The sequence below is a fragment of the Nesoenas mayeri genome, assembly GCF_963082525.1.
Source record: "Nesoenas mayeri genome assembly, chromosome: 1".
Taxonomy (NCBI): domain Eukaryota; kingdom Metazoa; phylum Chordata; class Aves; order Columbiformes; family Columbidae; genus Nesoenas; species Nesoenas mayeri.
In genome coordinates, this window is record NC_137541.1 from 56,413,077 (window position 1) to 56,439,226 (window position 26,150).

Here is a 26,150-nt window from a genome sequence, read left to right on the forward strand (position 1 = left end):
TGTTTTGTTAGTGAAAAAAAAAAAAATAGATTTATATATAAATAAAATGCAGCAGATACTAAAAGGAGGCACATGCCTGTAAGACAGAATTAAGTCTCCTGACTGCAAATAACATTTTATTACCTTACCATCTTCTGAGGACTAGAGTGCATCCCAGCTCAGCAGAGCTCCTACCCATTTGTTCTTGTCTGCCATATGTACAATATCATCTAACTTCACTATGACCATTGGGATTTCTTATTTACACATTGTGTACTCCATTGTCTCATGTCCTTTTAGGAACAGTTCCTGGAAATGCAGAACTATGGTTGTTATCAAACACTTCTTATGTCTCCTTTTTTTTTTTTTTTATTTAAAAGCAAAACAAACAAGAACGTGCTGTACAACTCATCAAGATGTTTAAAAAATATCCAGGACAATTCATAAGTCTCTTTTTCATATCAAGAGCTTCACTGTCTTTTCCCCAAAGAACAGAATGATCAACAATATTTTAGTTGCACTGCCGATAAAAATAGAAGTAGTAATCAGTAAAAAACATCCCAGCAAAATAATGATCTGTTGAGCAGGCTGCAAAACCCTGTAGAAGAAAAATAAAGGAGATTCATACATGATCTGCTCTCAGTTCAAATGCTATTTGTCTTTCACTGTGTTGCCATTTGAAAAGGCTTACCGGTGCAGCTACACGGAAATGGTACTTGCTGTCATAAAATTTAGCTACAGGGAGAGTCCAAATATGTTGACGTCCCTAGATGAAAAAGAAGAGAGAGAGATTAGATGACCTTATTTCACATTAAACTAGAGAGAAGGATAGGCTCTGGAAACATTCTATTGACAAATGCAGTGCAAAGTAATTAGGACAACAAGACTTGATAGCTATAGTCAAAGTATTTAAAGACAAAGTGCTGACTTTAAACCCCGCAAATGTGGGTTTTCTCTGATCAGATCTGCACGGGAAGTGACAGACATCTGGCTCCCAGTGACACTCAGCTGGCTCTGAGTAACAGAACTCCCTCTCTAGTTTTCCAAGCAAATCCCACAATAAATAGGGATTATTCCTCATGCGCCAGGTGGCCCGAGAGCCTTATGGAGCAGATGGCAAATCTGCTGTTTCTGAAACAGCAACTTTATTAGTCCTCAGAAAGCAGTGAAGGTTCCTCTACATATTTCAGAGATAGGAGTAGCATCTTCACTCAGTATTTCAAAAACAGATGTAGGCAAGATTTCATGCTATTTTGGACTGCCATGTCCTGCCATGTACAAAGGAAATAACATATTTTGTATCTGAAATATTTATGCTACATTTAATAAAATAAAATTTAATCCTCACCTACTTTTGACCTAATGATCCATGGAAACTCTTATTTCATCAGTTTCTACCCTCTCAACTCCTTCATCTTTCTCTCCTCCCTTCACTTTCTGGCACATTCTATCCTTTGGAGATGATACGTTCATGTGATACAACTTTGGTGAGATTGCTGAGTCCAAATGATGCTGTCCTGCCCTTTGGTAGAGCAGAAGCCTTTCAGTCCCTTGGAAAATCCTCTCAAAAATAAAAACCCAAACAGACCTCTTCAACTAGGCAGCATTTCTATTCTGAGTCACATCAAACTCGAATGCTCACTGCTGCTGGAGGCTAGTTAGCTTTCGTCTTTTGATGTGGATTTCAGGTTGACACGGGAAATCTCCTTGACCAGTTCTGGCAGTAAGCTTCAAAGATATTTCTGCATTGTGAAACTCCCTGGGCCTAACTTAATCTCATCTCTGTTGGAATTACGGCAGACGGGTCAAAACTTGGACAATTTTGGCTTTCTCATGGCTTTGCAGCAGTTACAGAGAAACGTGTAATTTTTTGCAAAGACACTTGAAAAGTTGATCAGAAAGTCAGCTAAAAGAGTGAGGGGTATCCAAACTACTCTGATTTGACAAAGCACCAAAAAAAGTAATTTAAAATCATATAATGTATAGCATCATAGATCAGAAATCTAAATAAGACTCTGAAATTACTTCCAACTTCATGGAGGTTTCTCCTACGATGCATTCAGAAATGCTACTGCCTTTCCTACTGTTTTAGCCAGAATAAACATTTCCAAGCAATATGAACAAATTGATGCCTTGAAAGAGTCTTATATTTCCAGAGAATATGAAGGGAGTTTCAGTCCTTCATCAGTTTATTGGAGATAATCAAAACTTTGCAATATTTTTTTCTGGGCAAAGCTAACACATCTTAACAGTTTTTATTCCCATCGAGTCAATCCAGAGAATGACATTTAAACAATTCTTGTTTTTACAATGAACAATTTTCCCTAGAGAGATCACAGAGAATTAAAGGGGAGTACTACCATCCTTTTCAGTCAATTCAAGACTTAAAAACTAGAATTCATTAGCCATTCGACAACAATGGAAACAGTAGAGTAGACGAGAGTTTGGAGGAAACTGTCTTCTAAGGCTTTGGGTGAAAAGTACTCCCATTTATTAAGTATCTCTGGAGATATAATGAGTTGTAGTGTTGAGTTAGGCTAAACTAAACTCAAAAGTGTCCTTGTAGAGAGTCACTGGATAGACTTTTACAAAATGCAACAGAAAACTGATACCTACCAAAAGGCTTCATCTCATTATGGTCATGCCAAAGCCAGCTATGACTGGGATACTCAAAGTACCATTTGAATTCCTGCTACCTTAGCCAAGATGAGAACTTTGCAGCCATTAACTTCATAAAAATGATCCCCACAAGCCAGAGTATTGTTGCAAAAATCTTACCTGTGTGGTTTCGAGGAAATTCTTCCTACTGTTTTGTTTTGTAGAATAATAGGAGCAATAATTTCCAAATGTGACTTTGCAGAGAAATACAATTAATGGTTCTGTGGTGCTTCAAGAAACAGAGAAAAATAAGGATCTATCCCACTGCTCTTAAATAGAATAATCTTATATACAAATACAATATACACACAAGGGGGGAAATACAAATAATCATATTGTGGAGAAACAAAGTAGAGGATCTTACTGCACTGGTTGATATGAGGGAGATAAACCTAAGCCATCAACCTCTAATACAGTCCTATTCCCTGCTATAAATGGAGGATGTTTTTTATTTGGGAACCTGGGTGATCTTTACAGTTGTTAAGATAGAAACGGACACTAAACTTCCTCAAACTTTAAGTATGTTCATACCAGAAGCTATTGTAAATGACTTTTTATACACTTTACTCATCATGACGTGCTTGAGCTGTGCGGCTTTCATCATGCATAGGGACAATCCACCTGTGCCAGAGGGTACCTGGGCACCCTAATACAGCATCAGTTTGATAGATCAGTTTTATAGACCCATAATAAGCCTTAAAACAGAGACATATGTAAATAACTCCCATTTACTGCTGTAGCCATGCAAGCTTATCACTAAAATGAAGTAAAAATATCCCAGACTTGGGGTGGGAAGGCAGTGGCAAACAGAATTTCATTCAGAATTCTTCAACAGCAAAGACTCCGTGGTCATATCTTCTCCAAACTATCCCTGGAGACAGTTTCCAGCACTTTCTAGCTTACCAGATTGCTTTTCTGAGATGAGCTGTCAGTAGTGTGTGTTGGTTTCAGTTAATCTTATTCAGCGGGCATAAAAGTTATCCAAATTTTTGAAGTAGTTACAGTGTCTTACAACATTTGGACACATCAATAATCCAAACATGTTTGGGTTTTTGAACTTATTAAGTTTGCGGCTTTGTTTAGTGAAAGTTTATAGCAAAGGTATATATTGAAAATCCCCCTCCCCCAAACCAATATCCAAAATAAATTCAGCACAGTGAAACTCTGACTATGATGTATTGATCCCGATGTGGGAGGGTTGCATTATTAGTTTATAATGGCATACACTTAAAAGACAGATTTTCAGTTGCTGTAGAAAACAAGCAGGCACTCTAGGAGGTCTGTTACATTTCCTCTTGTCTGAAAAAGGCAGATGTTTACAAGGATAATATTCAAGATCAAAAGACTGGACCTAAAGACCATCCATAACTTCACAGAGCTCTTTCTTGGAGAAATTGGAGTCTTGAAGTTTCATCTAGCAGAGTGTTTCACAGCTGTTCTGGCTATCACCGGCCTTTCTCAGAGAAGAACCCCAAATGAAAGGGTTTGTTCCTTCTGGGAGAACACAACAGAGCTAGGCTTTTATTTGAGGAGAAAATTCCTGCTGAGAGGATTAAGTTTGCTGCTTGTTCCTGCTGTAAAGTCACAATTTTATGCATTATAAAAAGCCCTCAAATCCCTAGTCCACAGGCCACAATTCTGCTAATATATGTGGACATGTCTACTCGAATGATTATTACACTGAACCTGAAGACTACTGGATTTTAATATCTGCATCAATTGGTGCAATTGTCATTGGGCTGAGAGTGGTATTGAGCCTATGCTACAGCAACGGATAGTTGTACACAGATTTGTCCCACTCCTCTGAATAGGAACAAATCCAAGCCACAATAGAAAGCAGGCAAGAATTACTACCCCCCCCCCCCCCAAAAAAAAAAAAAGAAATTATGTATGTATTTTCTTTAATTGTACTTACTTCATTTCCAGTGACATTTCTACATCCATGGGTGTATATTTGTTAACAGGAATAACATAGGTGTAATTTCCAGACCTGAAAAAGGTGGCATTAATGGACGTGAGATTTTGAGATAGGTAGCATCTTTGTAAAAACATTGTGTTTAAATTTAAAAAGAAAATATATGAAAAGGTAGATAAAACTCCTGTACACTAGAGGAAACAATTGTGAAAAGGAGACAGACAAGTAGCAATGCAACATTAATGGTATTCTGTTCCACCATAATAAAGTATAATGGAACAATTTACTTACCAGCACTGTCGATTTTTACTACAATAGCGGTTGTCAATGCTTTGCTGTGTTTCCAAAATCTGTATGGAACTGATTGTTGTGTCAATCCCTAAAAATATTAAGAATAATGTTTTATTCTTGATTGCTTCAGAGATCTTAGATAAAAGCATAATAAAATTGCAGTTAATAAAGTGGTGTCTGTTCCCTTGCTTGCCACTACATGAGTTGCCACAAATCTAAATTAGGTCTCACTAAAAAGCCTTTGATTGATAACCTGCATTGTGCCATTACAGGGGAGGTAAGATCCTTGTTTGATTTACAAGGACAGATATCCTGGGCAGGCACCTAATATTGTAACCTTTGATTTTGGGCAGACATTGAAGGCTATTTTGGTTGTAGTCCAAGTATAATAGGATACAAATGTGCCAGTGTTCATTTTGATGTGCTGGAATCCATGCTCATACAAGTAATCATTAATATGAAAGACATAATACGAAATGGTCCTCAAACAGAAGGGGCCGAACGGGTATAATACTCTGAAGTGGGCCTAGGCTCACACCGCCAGTGTTTTGGGGAAGGTCCAGGTGGAGAGTGTCTGAGCCATCAGCAGAGAGCCAGTCTCCAGCTTTTGCCTTCAGCATCAAGCTGCTGACAGTTTGAGTCTTGCAGTGTGGTACAGAATGCACAAGGACAACCTGGTCCAGCAGGCCCAGGTCTGCTCTTCACATCGCATTGTGAACACTGGTTTGGTATTTCTTTTCCTCTGTTCTACAGCAACATTTCCCTGCTTAGCAAAGAAACTTGATGATTACAAGCTGACCTGCGCTATGATTGTAAAACATCTGTGGGGTAGGATACACTTAACTTCCAGCATGCAAATATCCACACTTATGCTTAAGTGACAGAGGGAAATTGAGCATGTTCATCTCAAAAGAACTAACACAGAGAACATTTCCCTCTGACACGGCATCTCATTACAACACGTATCACAGTAATGCCACAGAGGCCCTTTTCTGAGGTGTGTAGCCATGTAAAAAAAATCAGAAGGGAAATGAATTTTTCTCAGATCGCCCCACTGGGGCGTACCCAGGCAAAAAGTAGAACCGATGTTCTGTTTCTCACACGACCCTGGGTAGCAACAGAACATTTATTAAACAAGCAAACAAATAGAAACAAAAAAAAATAGGGCATCCACAAAACCAGAAAAGACAAGGAGTAATTCTGCTGGTATTGAATGAATGCCAGAGCATAGCGTTATAACATATAACTCATCTTCTTTGAAAAGAATCAATATTTCCAGCCCAGACTGGCTCTGTCAGCAGTGCCCAGTCACTAAAATGGGAGCCTGAAAGCAAACCAAATGTCCTGTGTCAAAGAACTTCATTTCAACTTCACAGACACATTCCTGTGTAACCTCATCTAGGTGTTCCTGCTCCGGCAGGGGGATTGGACTAGATGATCTTTTGAGGTCCCTTCCAATCCCTAACATTCTGTGATTCTGTGATAGTGTCAGGATGCTAAGGCAGAGACGGCCCCTTTCAGCAGCTGACATTTTTAATCCATTAGGTAAACTGGGCCAAACCCCCAATGCTTCCTTTACACTACATGATGCATTCCCTGCACACAAATACCACACTCATATGCTTAAGCATCCTGGTGTGTAAGGGTTAGCAGGGCTGAGCACCTTACAAGATTTCAGCACCTGTCAAGGGAAACGTCACATGTCATTTTGTCACACCTGAAGCCAAGTCTAGGAACTATCTAGAGAGGGCAGAATGTCTATAAAAGTTAATGAAGATGTAAGAATAAATTGCAATGACAAGAAAATTATAGTGAATCACAGGTATTTAATAGATTCCTAAGTGCTAATTCTCTATAATGACCAGTTATAAATGAAACTTCTCTAAATTTCAGTAGCAGAATTCCAAGCCTAAAGGTAGCTTTTCAAATTATACAATTATACATTTCAACAGTTGTTTTAAAAAAATATGAGACTTACAGTCATTTCCAAGATCAGGTCTTCCATTAGATATTTTCACTGTATTTCCTTCAGGTAACATGTTACTTTTGTTTCCTGTGAAAGAATGTATGTACAAATGTCCCCAAGTTACTCTTGCACAGTTGTACAGCATAATATCAATACAACATCAGAAGATGTTTTGTTAATTATCTCTTGGATAAAGGCATGCATAATGACAAGAAAAACCTTTAAAAAACAAGGCATCACCATTCAGAAGAATATATTAGATATATATTTATAGTTAAAAGTCTGTAGGTAACAAGGAACAACTTTTGAAATTCTACAGTATATCTGAAACACTTCAAAAAATAGCCTAGTAGAAAAGATTTCATCCCCCACACAGCATATCACCAACTGTTACAACAGAGAGCCAAAGCGAAAGTCAACATCCAGTCAGGCACTTCAGCACAAATCTGATCATAAAGCCATATCTTTCTTATTAGTGAGAAAATTAATAAATAGGCATCCACCACAAAAGCATAGGCCAGGGGAATAGCTTAGTTTTTTGAATGTGAGACGTAAGACACTGAGGATGGGCCCAAGTGAGACACAGTACTTCAGAAAGGGAAGGATGAGTCATCAAATGAAAGAAACTAACGCACAGCTCTAACAGCATGATCACCATGTTCACTGATGTCACCTCTGCAATTTTAAACATTGAACAATGCTGGGAAATATAAGATGATTTTATTTTTTTTTTTTTCTGTATTCATCTTCTCAGCATTTCTCAGAAAAGTGAACTTTAAAAGATCTTTTGAATAATCATCACATCGTACACCCTGGGGAAAGCAAAAGGCCTTTCAAGCCAGTGGGAAATGGTTTAAAGCAATTCCTGTGCTTTTACACTAATTGCCAGTCAAGAATCTGTCCAGAAACATGTTACCAATAAACTGTCACTAAGAAATGTTGATCTTGCCTAAACTAACATGCTTCATCAAATACCATTTCATTTGGGAAAAGATGGAATCATATATTTCTAGAATACCAAAATGTTCCATTCCCATGTTTTTCAAAGGAAGCATTCTGATTTCAAAATGACTGTTTAGAACAGAAGTCACTGCTTAATCATATAAAAATCTACTTTACAAAAGGAAGGATCAAAATGCATTATTTCACCGAGATTGAAACAAAGACAGCTGGATTGACCTTCCTATTTTATTTTTCATTCCAGATTTTGGGTTTTGTTTGAGTATTGGGAAATATGGAAACTCAGACTTTCTCATGCTAGTAGGTGACTGAGAGCATGGAACAACATTAGCAACTGCAGTCTGAGGACCCAGAAGAAATTTAATACAAAATGATCTCTGAGATTTCTATCATTTTTGTGGTTTGTTATGAATCTATGATACTGCTGCCAGTTATTGCTTGAATCTGTTTTCTATTTACTTGCCTATCATATAGATCTGCCAGTTCTGCCAATTTAGGTGGTAACTGCTGCATTTAGTAGTCATCTGCCACCCCACTTCTTTACTGTGTGATCTGCTGCCACACACCTAGTAAAATGGCTACTGAACACATGCCAGCACTTAAACTTGTACGGTAGGTCTTAAGTCAGATCTAAAAAGGACCTATTCGTTCTCTCAGTCTTCCTTTTGATTTACAAACTAGTTGTCACATCTTCTTTTCACTTTCTGCTGTTTTCTCTTAATAGTCTAGATATGTTAGCAATGCATTAAACGTTCCCTGCCTATTTGCATTTGCATTAACAGAACTACTCTGTAGGAAAACCTGTATAGGCTGGTAAAGGTAAAAAATTGCTCACTGAAATGAAGATGTTCTTCCTGTAGATACAATACTTCATCTGTGCAAGTATTGGCAGGAATGTTTGTTACATACTCTGAATTACTAAGCATTTAATACTGTGATGCTTTGATAGATGATGGAAGAAAGCATTAAGTGGGTATCAGAAATTGGTACAAAAACTAAAACAAAGACACATTTATTTCACTAAGTTTTCAACTATTCAATATGAGTCAGTAAGCAGTATAGAATTTTTTTTACTTGTTATTTTACTTTCCATAAAATTACTATTTCATTCTCTTTTAAGCTGATGTAGAAAAGAGGACCCTGAAGTTATTTTTATTTAGAGCTCAAATTGCCAATTGAGAAGATCAGAAATCACGAAAAAGCATTGTACCAGCCACCAATAAATTGTAGTAAACTGCCACTCTGTCACATACCATAATTCTGAGGGCTTTCTCAAAGGCCCATGTGGAGCATGAAAAAACAATTCAATAACAAATAAAAAAGTATAAGCATGACTAGAATGTAATGAGCACAACGATTATCTTCAGATAAGATTCAGATAAAGTCATCCAATATACTCGGTATCCTTTTTCTTTCCTCAAGCATCTGCTGGTTTTAATAAATGTGAGTTGTAACACTCTATAAGCAGTATGGAAAATACCTGCTGATGATTTCTTGTGGTAGTACCTTTCCATGAACCTGTTACCTACCATCTGAAGACAATAAATGAAAATGCACGAAGGTGGTCAAAATCCAGCAGGAGCCCTCACCAAGCTTTTTATTGTGAGGATTAAGACACCAGGGAGAAAGAAGGCTCTAAGAGAAAGTACAGACAGACCCTGGTTACCAGCGACACTTAAGATGAAGGGATGAGCAATGAGAACTAATAGCATGGAAGCACAGAGCAGAAAAGGTCCAGATGATGAAGGTTATTCACACTCCTCCTTTCCACTGAAATCAACAGGAGTTCAAAAGTCTAAATCCTTCAGAGAAACCAGTTCTTAAAACAAAGTCTGAGGAAAAAGGCCACATTGAGCTAGACTACACAAAGATGTACTGAACTTTTGTTTAATAAATCTTCTCTTGCTTATGAATGCTCTTGTTTCTACTTCAGCACTCCTAACAGCCTTCTCAGCAAGTCTTAAATGCAAGGGATTAGGATTCACACTGGCTGCACTCAGCTGTAGCCTGCACTCACAGAATTCAGGTATCACATGGTGGAACAGTGAAAGCTCAGTTAAATATTAACTCCCAAATTAGCATTTAAATCAACTGTAATGTGAAATTGTTTTGTATTTCCATGAATCAGACTAACCATCTGATTCTAAAATATCCACTGTTTATCTTCTTTATTCCTCATATTTAACTGTTAGATTTTTGTTCTGAAAACATTTTCCTTTTCATTTATCTTGGCTGCAGCTACATTAAGCAGCTTATTGGTTTTCCTTCTGTTTGGACTTCACATTGACATTGTTACCTTCTGTCTGGGGATACATTCAGCTTCATTTAACTTGTGCAGATCTGAAATCTTTCAGTAGCTTGTATACTGTGCTGATTTTTTGGTCTTCGATCCACACTTAATGCTATTTGGAGCATAAGACCTTGAGAAGGTAATGCTTTGTGTTTATTCTTATCTTCTCTTCCCGCCTAATATCAAAAGCAGCCAGCTGGGAATAGAGAGTTTCCATATTTCAATTTCATCTGTCTACAGCTCCCTCATTTATAAATGAAATTAATGTCTTTTTAATTAATCAACACTCTTTCAGGCTTCAGAGCAATACAAACCACTTAGATATGACCTCTCGAAAGCACTATTGAACTATATCTGCCACAGAGTTTACTGTATCACTAATGAAAACAATCACAGGGACCATTTCCATGCAGTCATCTACAGACAATGGCATGTTGCAGCATAAAGAATGGCCAGTGGGTGAATCCCGCAGCAACTGTTCATGTGACACAGGTGTCACAGCAATTGGCAATGCCTGCCCTGATAGAGATTTGTACTTCAGAGGCTGAACTGCATTCGTCCCTGATTTCACCTCAGCTTGTCAACTGTGGTTCATGCAAGAATTGTTCCCAAGGCCAAGAGAGGAAGAATATGAATGCTGAGTTTAGTAACACTAACAGTTACTTCTGATGACAATGATAAGGTCTGGGAAAGAGGAATACAGATTCCAAGAACTTGTGCATACATTTATGTATAAACTCTTTCTTATAAATATCATCAAAGTTGTAAAGAATATACCTACTCATACATTATACTCGTAACATCTGGCAGACAGTATCTGAAAGAAAATTCATTCCAGTAAAAGCAATTGATTTCATAGAGCTCTGCCTTCAAATAACCTTTCTCTACTCAAAACACCTGCCTGAATGAGTAGAGGTTTAATTTTATGTTTTCTGGCAGTTGAATTTCTGTCTCTGCCCACAGAAAAGATGTAGTATCACCACACTGTGACACCATTAGTTATTTGGGGGTATTTTATATCTGTTAATTCACTTTCACTACCCTTAGTCAACTCCTGGGCAACTGTAGCCAAAGGTTAATTAAAGGGATTAGTGACTTTCTGGTTCGAGTGAAATCATTTACCATGAATGGCCAGGAAGAGTAGAAACACCTGACAAAACATCTTAAGACCCAGAACTCTGAAAAGTAACCAGGCCAGATTTTTCAAAAACATTGACTGCGCTGATGATTAGTTACATATCAGGATCTTTTAAATCCTCTGAACTAGGCACTTTTGTTGGAAGCTAACGACCTTTAAAAATTCTTACCCTTTCTCCCGCATTCTTTATACAATCGTTACTCAAATGGTAAATAATAGAAATTAATGTTTCAACTTACGCATCTTCTTTCCATTGTTTTTCTCATAACTTAGAGATTTGACTTTCTGTTCGTGAATTGGACAACAACAGACCGTGTCACAAGGCAAAATGTCACAGAAATTCACTTCAGGGATAGTGCTGATGGGTTGCGTGCTCTGAGAAATGGTGCTTTCCCCCTGCAAAGCTAAAGGAATAATAAACAAACAAACAAATACATAAATAAAACCATATAATTCTCACTAGTGTTGTGTGTCTATTGGGGTTTTATAATAGCAAAGAAATTGAAAGCCTGTTGCATGTATGTAGACCAGCAGAGATACAGTACCTGCTGTAGTGGTAGCGGGCAAGAGCATAACAGAGCCTGAGGTAGTGCTGATGGAGAAAAAGGAAAATAATTCATTAAGAAACAGACATCAGTCTTGTGGACCAAAACAGATTGGTCCACAAACTATTACTAATTCTAATTCATCGGCACTAATTTAACTACTTGCCTGTAAATAGGCTGTTTTTCAAAACGTCTGTCATGAGTGCTAAGGAGGTATAGGGTCCATATTGTCAGAGCGCTGTGGAAAAATAATTATTTTGTAGATTTACACCCATCTCTTATGTAACATAAGAAGAATAATACCTTGACAGCACCTTGTCCACGTGTAGCAATGTAAGAGTTAACTATCTGATCACTTCCCTTTCAGTGGGACAAATTTTGCCTGAATTTAATGGGTTTTAGGTCAAATACTTGTATACACCTAAATTCAACACAATGTGGTCAGTTATCCATTGTAAACAGAATCACAATACCAGTTCAAAGTAGTCAGTTCACAGGCAGATTGTAAGCCACAGGTTTTGGGACTGGAAACAGAAAATGGCCATCTCAAAAGCCCAGAGCATAGTTTCCTTTCCAATGCCACAAGTTAAACTTTCGGAGTGACAGGACTGCCCACCACATTGGCAACAAGTCTAGCTTAATTTCACTCTGTACATCAGCAGTTGTAATTAGGCACAGAGTGATTACACAAAACATGCAGAGTCTCATGAGTCCAGCTTTGGATCTGTAGCACAAGCCCCTGAGATACATTCAAGGTGTGCCATAGATTGTGGCACAGACAGAGATTAGTTGTATGTGCACCACAGGAGTATCCCACTTTTTCTAAAATGAATTAAACTTTACAATATTACCAGGCATATTCACTGTGAATTTTAACACATTGTGTTCTTTGAGTAGGCAGGGAGAGAAGAAGAAAAAAATTGCAAGTTTCTTTCTCATAAGTAGTAAGGAGAAGGAAGAAACAAGTCAACTTGTTGATAATTAATTGTTACCATAGTGCCATAAGAGTGAGCAAAGCTATTATAGTCATCCGGAAAATCTTCTTCCTGTTTAACAAACAAACCTAGGGGAAAACAAACAAACAAAAAGTTTGGTTAATTTAAGTGGCACATAACTAAGCTGTTACTAGTATATTAAGAAATACTAAAGTTAACCTTGTTTCTTTCAGAGGAACCATACAAATAATCCTTATGTAGAATTCAACATCTAAAGAGAAAAACTTAAGTAATGAAATGCTCCTTAAAACTGTGAGTCCACTGCACACTGTTGATAGTCTGGGGACAGACACATTCCACAGGAAGAAAGGATGGGTAAAAATAACAGCTTCTCTCCTTCTCTTTCTCTCCTCTCCTCACCCTCTCCTCTCCTCCCCACAATTTTTCATACTCCTGAAGTATTTCAAAATCAATTTATGAACTCAAAAAGCAGTGGCCAGAACTAAAAGATGAGCAGCTTTCGGTATACACTCAGACCATGTTAAACCAAGGCTGGTGTGAATACAGAAGAAAGGTACTTCCCAAACAAGTAGGATGATCTTAGTTGATGAAGTGTTTGCTTGTCATTGTGGAATAAGGAACATTTGATCTATTGTTTTTCCTTGCTCTTTGGCACTGTCAAAAGCAAGGTAGGCAAATGACCATTGGTTCATCTTAAAGAACTGGACTTAGAAGTCTAGGAAGACCATCTTGAAAGAGGTCAATATATTCTCTAACTCATTCAGTCTCTGTGAAAAGGGGTCTCCTCTTTCCATACAAGGATATGGGCAAGAGGAAGTCCTTCAGCAATAGCAATGACATCCTACCCAGGCCTTAACCAACTGGAAGACAGCTTTATCCAGTACAAAACAGGAGATGCAAACTGCAAATCACAGACAAAGACTCATCCAAAGAAGAAAGGTGAAGAATAATTATCATTGTGAAGACTTCCAAATCGAAACAAGCATTTCTGTGTAAGACTGCAGTGCACCATGTGGGCTCACCTACAGGCTCAACAATTCTCTCCTGTTGAAGTCTCCTCCTTCACACCATTACACAGCATGAATGTAGTCTCACACATACAATGTATAGGCGAGAAGTGGAAGTGTCTCATGTGCATTTTCTGTCTCAGTACAGTTAGGTTTTAAGATTCTAGCATTACACTAAATAATATTCTGGCTAAGGAATTTGAGTCTATATTTAGAAACCTGAAAGCTTTGACAGAGATGTCAGCTCTTATAAAAACTCTCTCATAGGCGTATTTCATATATTTAATTTTACTCACCTTGCTGGATTTTAGCGGGACTGATTTTTTTGATGTCAAAAGACTAGTAGCTCGACTATACCTGCTGTAAGAGACAAGATCTCTTTAACATTCAAATACTTGAGCAACTAATAAGTGAAAAAGAGACATTTTCAATAAGGTGTAAATGTCACTTGCTTTTTCAGTTTCAACATTTTAAAAGAAAAAGCAGAAGTATGATGAGATTCATTTTCAAGAACAAAAGCCTCTGGTTAACTCATTCAGGTGAACACTATTAAATTTGATTTCAAAGAAAACTTGGGGAAATGGTTTAGACATAGGAAGTGACCATCACTGCCACTAAAGCAATAATGAAGATTCTTGCTTGCAGGAGAAGCTCTGCAGATTTCTCTTAGCAGCAATTTCCAAGCTCCAGGGCTGTAACTGGACATAATCTACTGTTGCTTTATGCAACTGAAAGAATTACAAAAATTACTGCAATCTATAGCCATTTCAAATATTTATTTTGTCAGCAAATTAAAAAAATATATGTGAAATTTACAAATTTTGCACAACTTAAATTCTGGAAATGATCTGAACTCCTATGTCAAGCAAACTCAATTTTCATTTTTACCACAGAGACCACTTTAGCAATTTCTGTGACAACTGTCAAAGAACATTCCAGACGGGTACCTGGCTTTGCTCTCTTCACTGACTGTTGACTTTAAACTGCTCGTCCGTTTCAGCCTGGCCAGTTTCCTATTCCACTGTTCCAATTCTTCTATTCTGACTTCAAGATTGTTTGTTAGTTTGCAAAGCTGTTTTACAGCACCAACATTCTCCATAAAGATCTGATCCTGAGAAATGCAAACAATGACAAAAATAAATACAGTATATTCATCAATCAGATGTAACAAACAGTAATGAGTACAGAATTCACCTATGTAAGGATACATTGAATATTTAAAATGCAAACGTTATCACACTGTAGAGGAGGGATGCACTTATGACTACAAAACTGTTTTGCTAGATTGTAAAAATTGCTTCTGTTCAATTTGCAGTAAATTAAAAGTGAGGGCTTGCAGAAAAATTTGAATATGCTAAAGAGTTTTTTAGGCCATGAATTTAAACCATATTTTGCCTTGATATTGCATTGAATTTTAAACCTTTACACTGTCACAACAGGCCTCTACTACTTGTTTTGCAGTGCTGGAGCTGAACATAGATTTCAGAAATCCTTAGCAAAATGTAGATACAATCATTCACCTACAGGACTGACTAACTTGGCTCAGACAAGGCAGAGTTGCTGCCCATGTTGTACACACAACGTGAATCACATTGGAATCAGTGAGACAGAGAAAGAGCCAAAGCAGATGTCAAGCTGTGATGGGACAGTATTTTGTTCACCCCTCCAACCTCTCCAGCGTCTTACAGGGGTCTTGTAAGTTTTAATACCATGATCAGTTATTCAACTAACACAGTTCAGACACCTTCCTTTTGCTCCTCCTGAATATTTTACCCAGGAAAAGCCTTCTATTCTTCTAACCCTTCTCATCATCTAGGTATCAATCTGCTGCTGGAAAAGCCCTCAATACAACCTTCCAGGTAACCAGTATTTCATCTATTTCTGAGCCAAAGTTGGTTACTTATCCACTGCGGGCACACAGTAACAGCGTACTTTCTTTGCTGTATTTGAAAAAATGGTTTTCTCATACTAATGTACAACCAGACTGATGCCATCAAACCTTGGGTGAAGCTATTACTGCAGTTACTGTTGCTAAGTGTTCTAGTCTAATCAAGTCATGCAGAAGTAAGGCAAAAGCAGAGTTTTGCCTTTCACGTTGTAAATACTACACACCTTTCATTTAAAGGTGAGTGCATTCCAAAAAACCAGACAGTATTTTGTATAAACAAAACCGGAACAAAGGTATCAGTGGCGAGCTGCAAACCTCTCTACTGCCAGAAGTCCAACAACCTATTTAACCTAAAAGTGACTTAAAAATAACCTCCTTTGCCTAGAAATGTGAAATCACTTATGTAGTCACTTGTCCTCATATCAATGATATGTAGCAGCTGCCCTTTCCAGTCTCTTCAAATCATTCATTAATCTCTTCTGGGTGACTTCAACAAGTTGAGAAAATGGCTTATCTGACAAAATGAAGGAATACTTTATTTGGGGAAAAAAGGACTGATGAGAGTTTTACTGCCTCACTGATGACAAAGTGCTGGGCACAATGAGGTTGAGAAGAAAGATTCTTGTCCCAAAAAAGCAATTTCCACACAGGTGAGCCATTTCTCTAGAATGTAGCAGGACCTGGTTCAAATGTGTAATGCAACCAACTAATTTTATGGAGTTCGACAATAGGTAACTAACAAAGAGATGCAACCAAATCAGCCAATATCTTGCTTATCTAAAATAAACTTGGAATATGAAATACTAAAGTTCAAGGCATCATCACCTGCCGAACTGTAAGCAAATATATGAAATACTGTCCAGTTACTACTCAAGGTGCTGGAGTTGGTAGCTGCAGATATTTAAAACAGATGTTCCACATGGGACATCAGATGTCCCAGGAACATGAATTCAATAAACATCTTAAACTTTAGACATAGATATCTCCTGCCCTGTCTCCCCAAAGGTCACAGAATTGACATTCACATGCTCTGCCAAGGGTGTTAGAAGAAAGAGGAGAAAGCACAGGTTGCACTGCAGTGACTTACATAACCAAATTAAAACAATATCAAAGTGTTTGTGAAATTATCTCAGATCTAGCCAGGCAGTCAAGAAAAAGCTAAGCGGTACATAAGCCATTGCTCTAACAACTCGTTTCTGCTTGGGCCACATCTACATCACCCTGCGGGGTGCAGCAGACTTTCTCCATTTGACAGGTAATGTCCCTGGAGCACATCCAGGCAAGTGCCATCCGGAGACCCAGACTACAGAGGAGGAGGAGAACACAATGGGCTCAACCAGCAGTGCTGTGAGGCACTGTTACAAACAGTATTATGTGTGATATTTCAGCAAAGAAAGAGATTTCCATTAGATACTTTTTGTAGCATTTTTTTCCACTAAATCAAAAGCTCAGTTATCTGACCTAAATTTTTTTTTCCAGAAAAAAAAAATGACTACCCCAAAGGAGCTTATGGGGGAGGCTCAAAAATGAAAATGATGCTGCAGCTGCTGAAAAATATAACAGGAAGGGTTAAAGGGCAAAATGAACCTCATGTCACTGTCTAACACCACTGCTCTTCTTTGAGCATCTGCAAATCAGCTACAGGCTGGAATCCTGACCAAATACAGCAAATTTTCTAAAAGTCTCCTTTTCAACAGTACCTATAGAAAATGCTCTTTCCACAGCTTTATTCAAGGTGTCTTATTCATCCTTTCTTTACATGGAATACAGCCTAGCTGATTTAAGCTATTAATTGAACTTATTTGTAGCCTGTCAAAAGAAGACAAGTGAAATGCAATATATTTATAAATATTTTCTCCAAGGTTGGTGGTGTAAACTTGTGTTTTCTGTAGGAACTTGTGTTTTTCTATAGAAAAATTAAAAAATGCATTATTGTAATGAATAGAGCAAGGAAGTTTTTATTTAACTAATTGTGCCATAGTCGCTTAATTGATATCTGGAATACTTAATTAACTTCAACACTTCAGCAAAAGAATGTTTTGGACTCACATGTGTTGGACTAATCCTATGAAATTATTATCCACCTTAATTCAGCAAAGTTAGAATTTTTTTCTGGTTTTATTGTATGTTTATTTATTATTCTAATAATATTTTAATGTAAATCCATTTGTCATTAAAAGATTCTGCCATTTACTAACACCTGGTTGTTCAGTGTTTCTCAATTATTTGCCAAACACTATTTTTGTAAACACACGTGCAGGCAGACACCTTTGTATAAAGCATAATGTGTATTTATAGCTCCATATACAAAAGGGGCAGTCTAAATACACACCTCCCCTTTCTCTCTCAAGACCGTACCTTGTCAACCATGAGGAAGTTTTCTATTTTTTCTCCATCATCACAGGCAACATCTCCAACTTCTCTAACAGCTTGAGGCAAAAGATCCTTGACTTCCTGGGCTATTATTCCTGTTCACAAGATAACAACAACTGAAGTCAGGAAACACAGTGGCATATCATTGACCATGGTTGTGTGCTTTGAATTGCCCATCCAAAAAGCTAAAGGTTTGGCCAAACATGACCTAGAAGTTCTCTGTGGTAGGAAAATACAGGATTTCACCTTTTTTTTCCTCCCCCCCCCCCATTCCACAGAAAACAAACAGAAACCTTTAGAATTCCTATTTCTCTGCAATAAGAACAAAACTGTGCTGACAAACTTCATGTTCATTAAACCTCTAGAAAAAATTACCCATCTTTAAAAAATGAAACAGAAGTTGGAAAATTACCAGAAATACTTTATTTTGGCATTTTTATATCACAAGAGAAACACAGCAATGTGTGGAATTGTAGTACCCTAAGAAATGAAGATGAAATAGCGTGCTGTTAAAAGGCACTATGGCACAGTGAGCAACAGTGGAAGTAAATGAAAAATAGGGACAGAGCTGACTGAATACCTGTTTCATGGGTGTTTTTTATTCCCATAACAGATGCAAATTCAGGCTTGTAGTCATACTCCACCAGCCTCATTTGTGTTATTCTCCTCAACTGCTCATTCGTATCGACCTAGTTGGACAAATATCAAGATTCACATGTTGAAACAGTAAGAATGTCACGGCATCTAGGACTACACTGAGATAGCAACAAGCCTGACATGGCCACGTGGCCAGTCTTCACAACGATAAATAGGGATGATCTTTCCATTCCCCCTTAGCAGAGTGCTATTTGTATTTGTATTGCCAGCTACACTTCAGTCTGTTATCTCCCATTTACATAGATATCCCCAGTTTCTACACTCAGCTTCTTCCGGTGTCTGTAGGTGATGGCTCTATGGAGCACAGCAGTACACCCCATTTCTTTAGGCCACATTTCAGCACACCCAGGGTAAAGAAGCTGCTTCACTTGTCAGAACAATAATCCACACGTGTGCTGTGGTGCAAATATAAATGCCCTAAATACTCCACAGCCCTCACCTCCCGGATATTCTGTTTTGCTCGGCTGTCAGATGGATGCATGACTCTGCCCATAACTTTTGCATTTCCACAGACAACCAGTGCTTCATCTGGTGCATCTGTGTTAATTCCTACTCGACCATGATAGACTGTCGTCTCTGGAACATGTCCTCGCTGCCACAGTACATCACTGTCATTCTCAAACTGCCCTGGGTTAGATGCCTAGAAGAAAAAAAAACTTTAAAGATATAGTATAGCATGGGTGCACTACTGCTTATTCCAAAATGGAATTATGAATCTTTGACACTTAAATTGTATTCAAGAGCTTTCCTGATGCACCAACAGAAAAAACAACAGAGCAGAGTCACTTCTAAGTATTGCTGCTCACACTGCATTGGCCTCATTGCCTTTTCCCTTGAATTTTGCTTCACTATCACCTTAAGCTAAATTTTCAATGTCCAAAGCTTTTCAAATTTTAACTTTGACATTATGCCACATAACCATTCTTTATGTAGCAGCAAATTTTAGCTGAGGCTGGAAATCAAAAAAGAGCAAGCAAGGCAGAGATTAAACATATGTGGTTCATAAATTCTTCTGTAATGTTTTGAATTAACCCATATTATCAATTTCATGCCAAGGAAACAGGGTCTTCCAAAGAACACAAATAAAACTAGAAAGTGTGTAGAATTAGAAAAGGCATTTCATTTCAATAATTAATCTTGGCTTGTTTGGGTTAAAAAACAAAACAAAACAAGAAAACCCCAAACTTTTAAAGAAACCAGGCTTTTACAAGGCTTGGTCACCTGCAAGGCAAGGGGCTGTGTATTTGTCACTGTCACAATTAGAGAATGATCTGATATGCCTGACAACCACTACTCAGCTGGCAGTTTTGTTATGTGATATGCGGGTGAATAAAGGGCCAGAACATGAGTTGCTTTCTCTCACAGTGCCTTTACACAACTTTGCCACTGCTGTACCCTGACACTAAAGCCCTGTCAGATATCTGGAAAATTACTTTTATTTCTTTCCAGCTTTCCTGATGATATTTTCACTACTTCAAACCACAGCCTCCTTATGCTTTTCTGCCTTCTATTTTCATTGTCTGGAATAGCGGTCAGGTTTGCAAAATCTCATTCCCTCGATTCCTATTAAAAAATTGCCTCACACATCGGAGGAGCTCTCTTCATTGAAATTTAAAAGAATCTAAAAGTGAAATGGTAGAAAAATGCAGATTTCTAAATCTCCCATAAAAATGTATCTCATATAAGTTAACAATAATCAAAGGATGAGTCAAATGTGAAAATTCAACAGCTTTCCCAAATTAGTAAAGAGATTATATTTGTAACACTGCTACATGCAGAAATAGAAATCCAGACAAAAGCAGTATTGTGAAAATTAATGGATAAAAGAAGAAAATAACTAAAATATGCAGGGATGATACAAACACAATGCATCAATGTCCTGAAACAGAACAAGCCACAACAACAGCCAGGATGATAAAACTTCTCAGCAGGGCAGAAGAGTACTGAACTCCAAATATCGCTTTCAAAGCCCTTCCACAGCTCCACCCAGAAAGGAGCTCTCAGCCATATTGCCCTGCAAAAACTTGACTGCAGGAACAGGGTTTACAGCACAAGAGGACACAAAGTTATGTTCCAGACAAAAAAGAAGCCAGGACTGAAACTGCCTGAAAGCCCTCACCTTCCTTTGGTAGTCCACACACACTGGGGATTTGCGCTTTTGCTCTCTCCAAACCCTAATGCTAAGCCAGGCTGTAATCATAAGCCTATGCAGATGATGTCCCACCAAAAAGGACTCTAACAATAGCCTGCAAAAAATTATGCTGGAACTAAAAGCTTTTGGTAGTCCTGATAATTAAAGGATAATAACATACTTATACAATACGCAACTATATTTGTTTTTCCTCAAGCTTTTTGATTCAGTGGTAATTTTTATGCTCAAGCATCACTTCTGCATAGTCTCCCATGAATATCAAAACAGTAAATATATTTCACATGAAAGAAATATAAATTTCTACCTACCCTCACAATGATCTTTTCAGAGACATTTGCAGTCAGTAGGTAGAATTGGTCCTGAGAGACAGCATACAGTCCAACTACCAGCATGAAGTATCTAATTTGAAATCGATTTAACAAGACAATAACTGAAATAATGTCTTCTCACAGAAGAAAAAAATATATATATATATATATATTTTTTTTTTAAATGCAACTACTGGTACGTAAAAATATACCCAGAACATTTTAAAAATATATTTATGTTACAATGTGAAAGACAAAAGATTTCGTCACTCTCAAACAATATGCTCTTTCGGTCACCACCATCCCTGAAAATGAATGAAGTAATTTTGACAAATTTAAGTAATGAAGACTGAGAGATGAAGACCATCCCTTCCCCAGAAGAAACTATCATTATTTGGCTTTTTAGCTTCTTGGTTTCATCAGCCAACATTCTGGCTATGATTTCCAGAAACAGTCTCTAACCAGGAGGATGAGATATTTTTGTTTATTCTTACATCGTTCTGTGACTCTAAAAGAGAGGTCTTTAAGCAGATATCAAGTATCACAGAATTTGAAATTTAAAAAATCACAGAATTTGGCAATGCTGAGATTTTTCACAAAGATCAGCTCCATTCTAAAGCAGACCTTCTCTTTTCCAGTTCACACACATAGGCCAACTAGGTACCACAATACCTCTGGTCAGGATTAGGTTTCCCCTTTTTTCTCATATTGTTTGCTGTTGTTTCACTGAAATGCAACCTTCCCAGTGTTACTTTAGTTATCTGGTCCCCTGGCAGGTCAACTCTAAAACAGAAAAGGGAACAAGATCAGGGAAACAAGCATTTGGAGATCTACCTGGCTCAAGACAGATTTCCTCAAACTCGTTAAAACAGTTTTGAGAAAAACTGACAAATGGAAAAACAGCAGAACCCCAGTAAAAATGCAGTAACCCTGGTTTATAAAAATGTACAAAAAAACCCACAGTAACTACATCAAGGAGATAAACAAAGAGGATACAGCATCAGCAGTAGGAAACTGTTGTTAGTCATATGAGTCTTGTTTGTATACATTCTTAAACATAATAAAACTGTATGTGTTCCATATGGTGGGTATATGTTGCTTGCCAAGGGTAACATTGCTAATTATTGGATCTGAATTTCCACATTTGAATAAATAAATTTCACTACTTGTCCTATTTTTGACATGCACATAATTCATATGTCTGGAAGTACAAAATATACACCTATACACCTCAAATACATAGTGGCACTGCTCCTGTTAGTGATAAATAATGTGAATAAAGAGTTTGCATGGAGAAAATAACAGTCCACCAACTGCATTCTCATCTGGTATAAATGAAAGCTACACCATTATCACCCACAAAACAATTCAAACTCAGAATTTATTCTTCAGTACGCAAAAGGAAGAAAAGTGCCATGATAGGCATAATTTAGTGAAAATTGAACTTGACACTGTCTATCTTTTGTTTGGTTTAAGTCTTATTTAATTATTTATAGAGAACACGGCAGCTCCAACAGAAGACATTTATGCCAGAAGAACAAACATAGATGCTGCCAGGGAGTTAAGCTGCAGAGAGTTCCAGGGAGAAGCTGCACGGATGTTTCTCTCCCTTAAAAGCACTGTAAATATGTCTCATGGCCATGTAGAAAAGGAACATTGCTGACATTTCTGAAGATGGGAAATGCATCTGCCATACAGTTCTAAACACCATACAACACTCTTGCTAGCTAAATCTAAACATTTTGGATAGGCATAACTCACACATTTGTAAAGCTGACAGATTTTTTCCTTAATGAAGGGACAGTATGTATATATTACTATTATAATTCTGTGTGCACATGCAGAATAGAATTTGGATAAAGATTAGAAGACTGGCTTAGACCTACTCTAAGTTTCCAAGAAAACAACCACTTCACATTTCCAACCAATCAAGTATTTAAAGAAAATGGAATAAACTTCGCAAGATACTTACTTAACAGGATGGAAAGTTTTTTTGCTTCGATCTGACTGAGACTGTTCAATAGCAATCGTTTGATTTGGAGTTTCCACCTATAAAGAAAAAAGAGTTTTCAAAAATAACAAGAATATTAGGTTTTCAAAGAGGTAAAATTTGCAATAGACATGAATAGGCAAGTTGTTCCTTTAACAGTGAATTCTCTCTCATTCTCATGGAACTGTAGAGAAAGTAATATGAGAAGTGACTCCTGATCAACTGACACCTGAGACTGTTGTGTTCTAGCTGGTCTGAAGCCCTTGTGGATGTAGTTTGAATGAAAAAAAAAGAGTCATGCATTAATTTACAAAAGAAAAATTGATTTCTGAATCTAGACTGTTATTGGCTCACTCTATCCCAAAGCATAAACATAGATATTTAACACAAGATTATAACCTAAGCAAGGTAGATCCATATGTTATTGTAATGTAAATTCCTATAACTTTCTTGAATGGTACCAAGCAGCACTTTGCTTCAGATGGAAACAGATGACAGTAATATTCATTAATTACTTCTGTATTAGAACACAGTAAGCAGAACTGGTAGTAACTACCTTGTAAAAGAACTACATCACTGAATTTTGGTAGCAAGTAAAAAGCCTGGTAAAATTTTTCAGAAATATTAAAATTTCCTACTATTTCTCTATATGTGAGTTTGTAGACCCACATTGGCTGGGAATAATTTGGTTCTTAAAATGAAAATGGAAAGCCTAGCAAGAAGAAACAGAGAAATTGTGTTGATTTTCCTTTATTTTGTGAATCTTTTTGTCCAATGGCTAAACTAGCCACCAACACACCAGCCGATACCCCTGCACTGCCCAGAGGGAACAAAATTTCAGCCAAAGAGAGAGAAGTCAGTGAAACTATGGCAAACAGGCAAACATGACATCTTTCAGCATACATCAGCACAAGCATCCATAAAACATGGGTGGCTTTTTGCAAGAGTTCCCCACAGAAGTTACTGGGAACTTCAAAGAGTTCTCTTTTGTCAGTTCTTGGTCAAAAGTTACTAAGAAAATAGTTCATTTCAATTATTTACCCTCTTCTATAGAAAATTACATACTAACTTATTAAAAGTAATAAGTACAAAGAAGATAAATACTTGCCTTTATTCCAAAAGCTTTCAAGTAAAACTTTTCTATTAGTTTTCCCCCTAGCTGAGTGTTTACATATTTTGGATGTCCAGTGACTCTAATATGGACTGTGATTTGGAAATGATTCTTCTTCTGGCACACAAAGGCATCATCTGTTGTTGAAAAATTAAATCCTTTATCTGTGACAATGTGACATCTTATAGTGGGTCTACAAAAAACAAGAAGGAAGAATAGCAACTTTAACTACAGGGATACTCAAATGACATCTTCAATTCCTATTTTTTATGTGGTCTGGAAATTGATCTGATTTTTACTGTCAAAATGGGAGCTGAAATACATTTTTACAATCACTAGTTCTACTAGTATTTTCTTCTTAGCCTCTTAGAAGTGTAAAAATGAAAATGCATATAAAGCGTATTCTAATTCTAGACTGACATATGAAGAGTTTGAAAACCAGAGATGGGGAAGCTCACAGAGTCCTCGCTTACAAATCTGTACACAAGAATTCCATGCACCCAAAATCACAACCAATCCTTTTAGTGTATCCAAGCATTCGTTATAACATCACTATGAACAACAGAGCTGAACGAGCCCTGCAGACAACAACGTGCTAATGAGCCAGCCAGACTCCCTGGTTTGGTCCCCAATTCCCACACCAAGTGCCTCTGCAGAAGCTGATGGGATTCAACTAAGGCTTTACTCAAACTCAAAGAAAAGCTGTCGATACTGATGCTCTAGCCAGATGACTAAGAATTTCTCATTTATAATATAATGTTGTCCATCCTTCCCCAACTAAGGAAACCCCATTCTGTTTATTCAAAGGGCTAATTTGTCACCCAGACAAAATGGGTATTCTGTCCTTATGATTCACAGCAAACAAGGAAAGGTATCAAAAGGTTGTTCTAAAACACCCAATGAACTGTCCATTCCAACAATGTTTCAAGTCCTCTGATTTAAGTGATGGATAATTCTGAAATAATAGGACTGCATGGCGAGATTCTCTTATACGGGCATTGGCTTTTCTTACAGATGAAAGTTTGATGATGTTGATCTCTTCTGATGCTACTGAGAACCTCCTTAACACAACTACTGAAGATGGCTCTTCAGAACTCATCCATTCATTTGCACATTATTAGTTGGAAAAATCAAAATGTACAGGCTTTACAAGAAACATATACACTTTACTATCTTTTTAGAAATTATGAACAAAAGGCCCCTTTCAAACAATCACTGATTATCTGACACATGGAATGAAGAGAAAACTATTTCGCAACTATTTCAAAACTACTAAGTCATAGGTTAATCCATATTCAAAATGATAATGAAGTGTCTGCCATATCCTCAAACTATCATTATTAAAGAAGAAAACTTTTTCAGTTTCTTCCTACAACTGTCAATTACTTTTATTTATGTAGGAAACGTATGTATTTCATAGCAGGGAGAGGAGTCATTTTTCAGATTTAGCTGTGAAGCAAGTTCCTTAGCTGACATTCTTAAAGCAATTTCAGAGTATTTGCTAACAGGCTGGCAAGCAGATTGGGAAGCAAAAGTACAAATTCCGATTTCTCCAAGTTGAATTGTTTGGAACAATGACTCCCAAAGAGGAATTGCATGTTTATAATTTTCTGAGTATGCTGTTTACAGTAATTAAAAGCAAATACATATTATCATTTGCTTGCACAAAGAATGGTCAATCTTTACCAAACAGTACAGTAAATCTTGGAAGAACATTTAGGTAGCAAAGGATATCCCTGTCACACAAGCATCCCTACTAGAAATACACTTACAATTCCTCTTTCTGTTCAAAATTTGAGTCTTTGGACAACATTTGGAATAGAGTCCCACCAATCACTATAGTAATGGAGCAAGGGACTAAGAAAGTACCAAGCAGACACAATGCAGGGCATAATTAATGGTAGAGCAACATTTTCTAATGAATCTACCTCACCTAACAGCATTTTATTGTGAAAATGAAACAATC

General features: G+C 37.3%; 1 protein-coding gene across 1 annotated transcript in view; it reads right to left on the minus strand.

Moving 5' to 3' along the window:
* Positions 1-490: 490 nt before the first annotated feature.
* The window catches only part of MYRFL (myelin regulatory factor like), a gene marked incomplete at both ends in the record, with an annotated part of 44,562 nt that continues 18,902 nt past the window's right edge, over positions 491-26,150 (minus strand). The window contains 18 exons of the mRNA XM_080338734.1: positions 491-577; positions 671-745; positions 2,758-2,866; positions 4,553-4,627; positions 4,844-4,931; positions 6,822-6,896; positions 11,437-11,601; positions 11,743-11,789; positions 12,735-12,805; positions 14,002-14,065; positions 14,653-14,816; positions 17,952-18,061; positions 18,547-18,655; positions 19,063-19,263; positions 21,084-21,174; positions 21,756-21,866; positions 23,056-23,132; positions 24,182-24,377. Coding sequence (XP_080194860.1) covers positions 491-577; positions 671-745; positions 2,758-2,866; positions 4,553-4,627; positions 4,844-4,931; positions 6,822-6,896; positions 11,437-11,601; positions 11,743-11,789; positions 12,735-12,805; positions 14,002-14,065; positions 14,653-14,816; positions 17,952-18,061; positions 18,547-18,655; positions 19,063-19,263; positions 21,084-21,174; positions 21,756-21,866; positions 23,056-23,132; positions 24,182-24,377 — 1,915 coding nt within the window. The remainder of the gene's footprint in view (positions 578-670; positions 746-2,757; positions 2,867-4,552; positions 4,628-4,843; positions 4,932-6,821; positions 6,897-11,436; positions 11,602-11,742; positions 11,790-12,734; positions 12,806-14,001; positions 14,066-14,652; positions 14,817-17,951; positions 18,062-18,546; positions 18,656-19,062; positions 19,264-21,083; positions 21,175-21,755; positions 21,867-23,055; positions 23,133-24,181; positions 24,378-26,150) is intronic.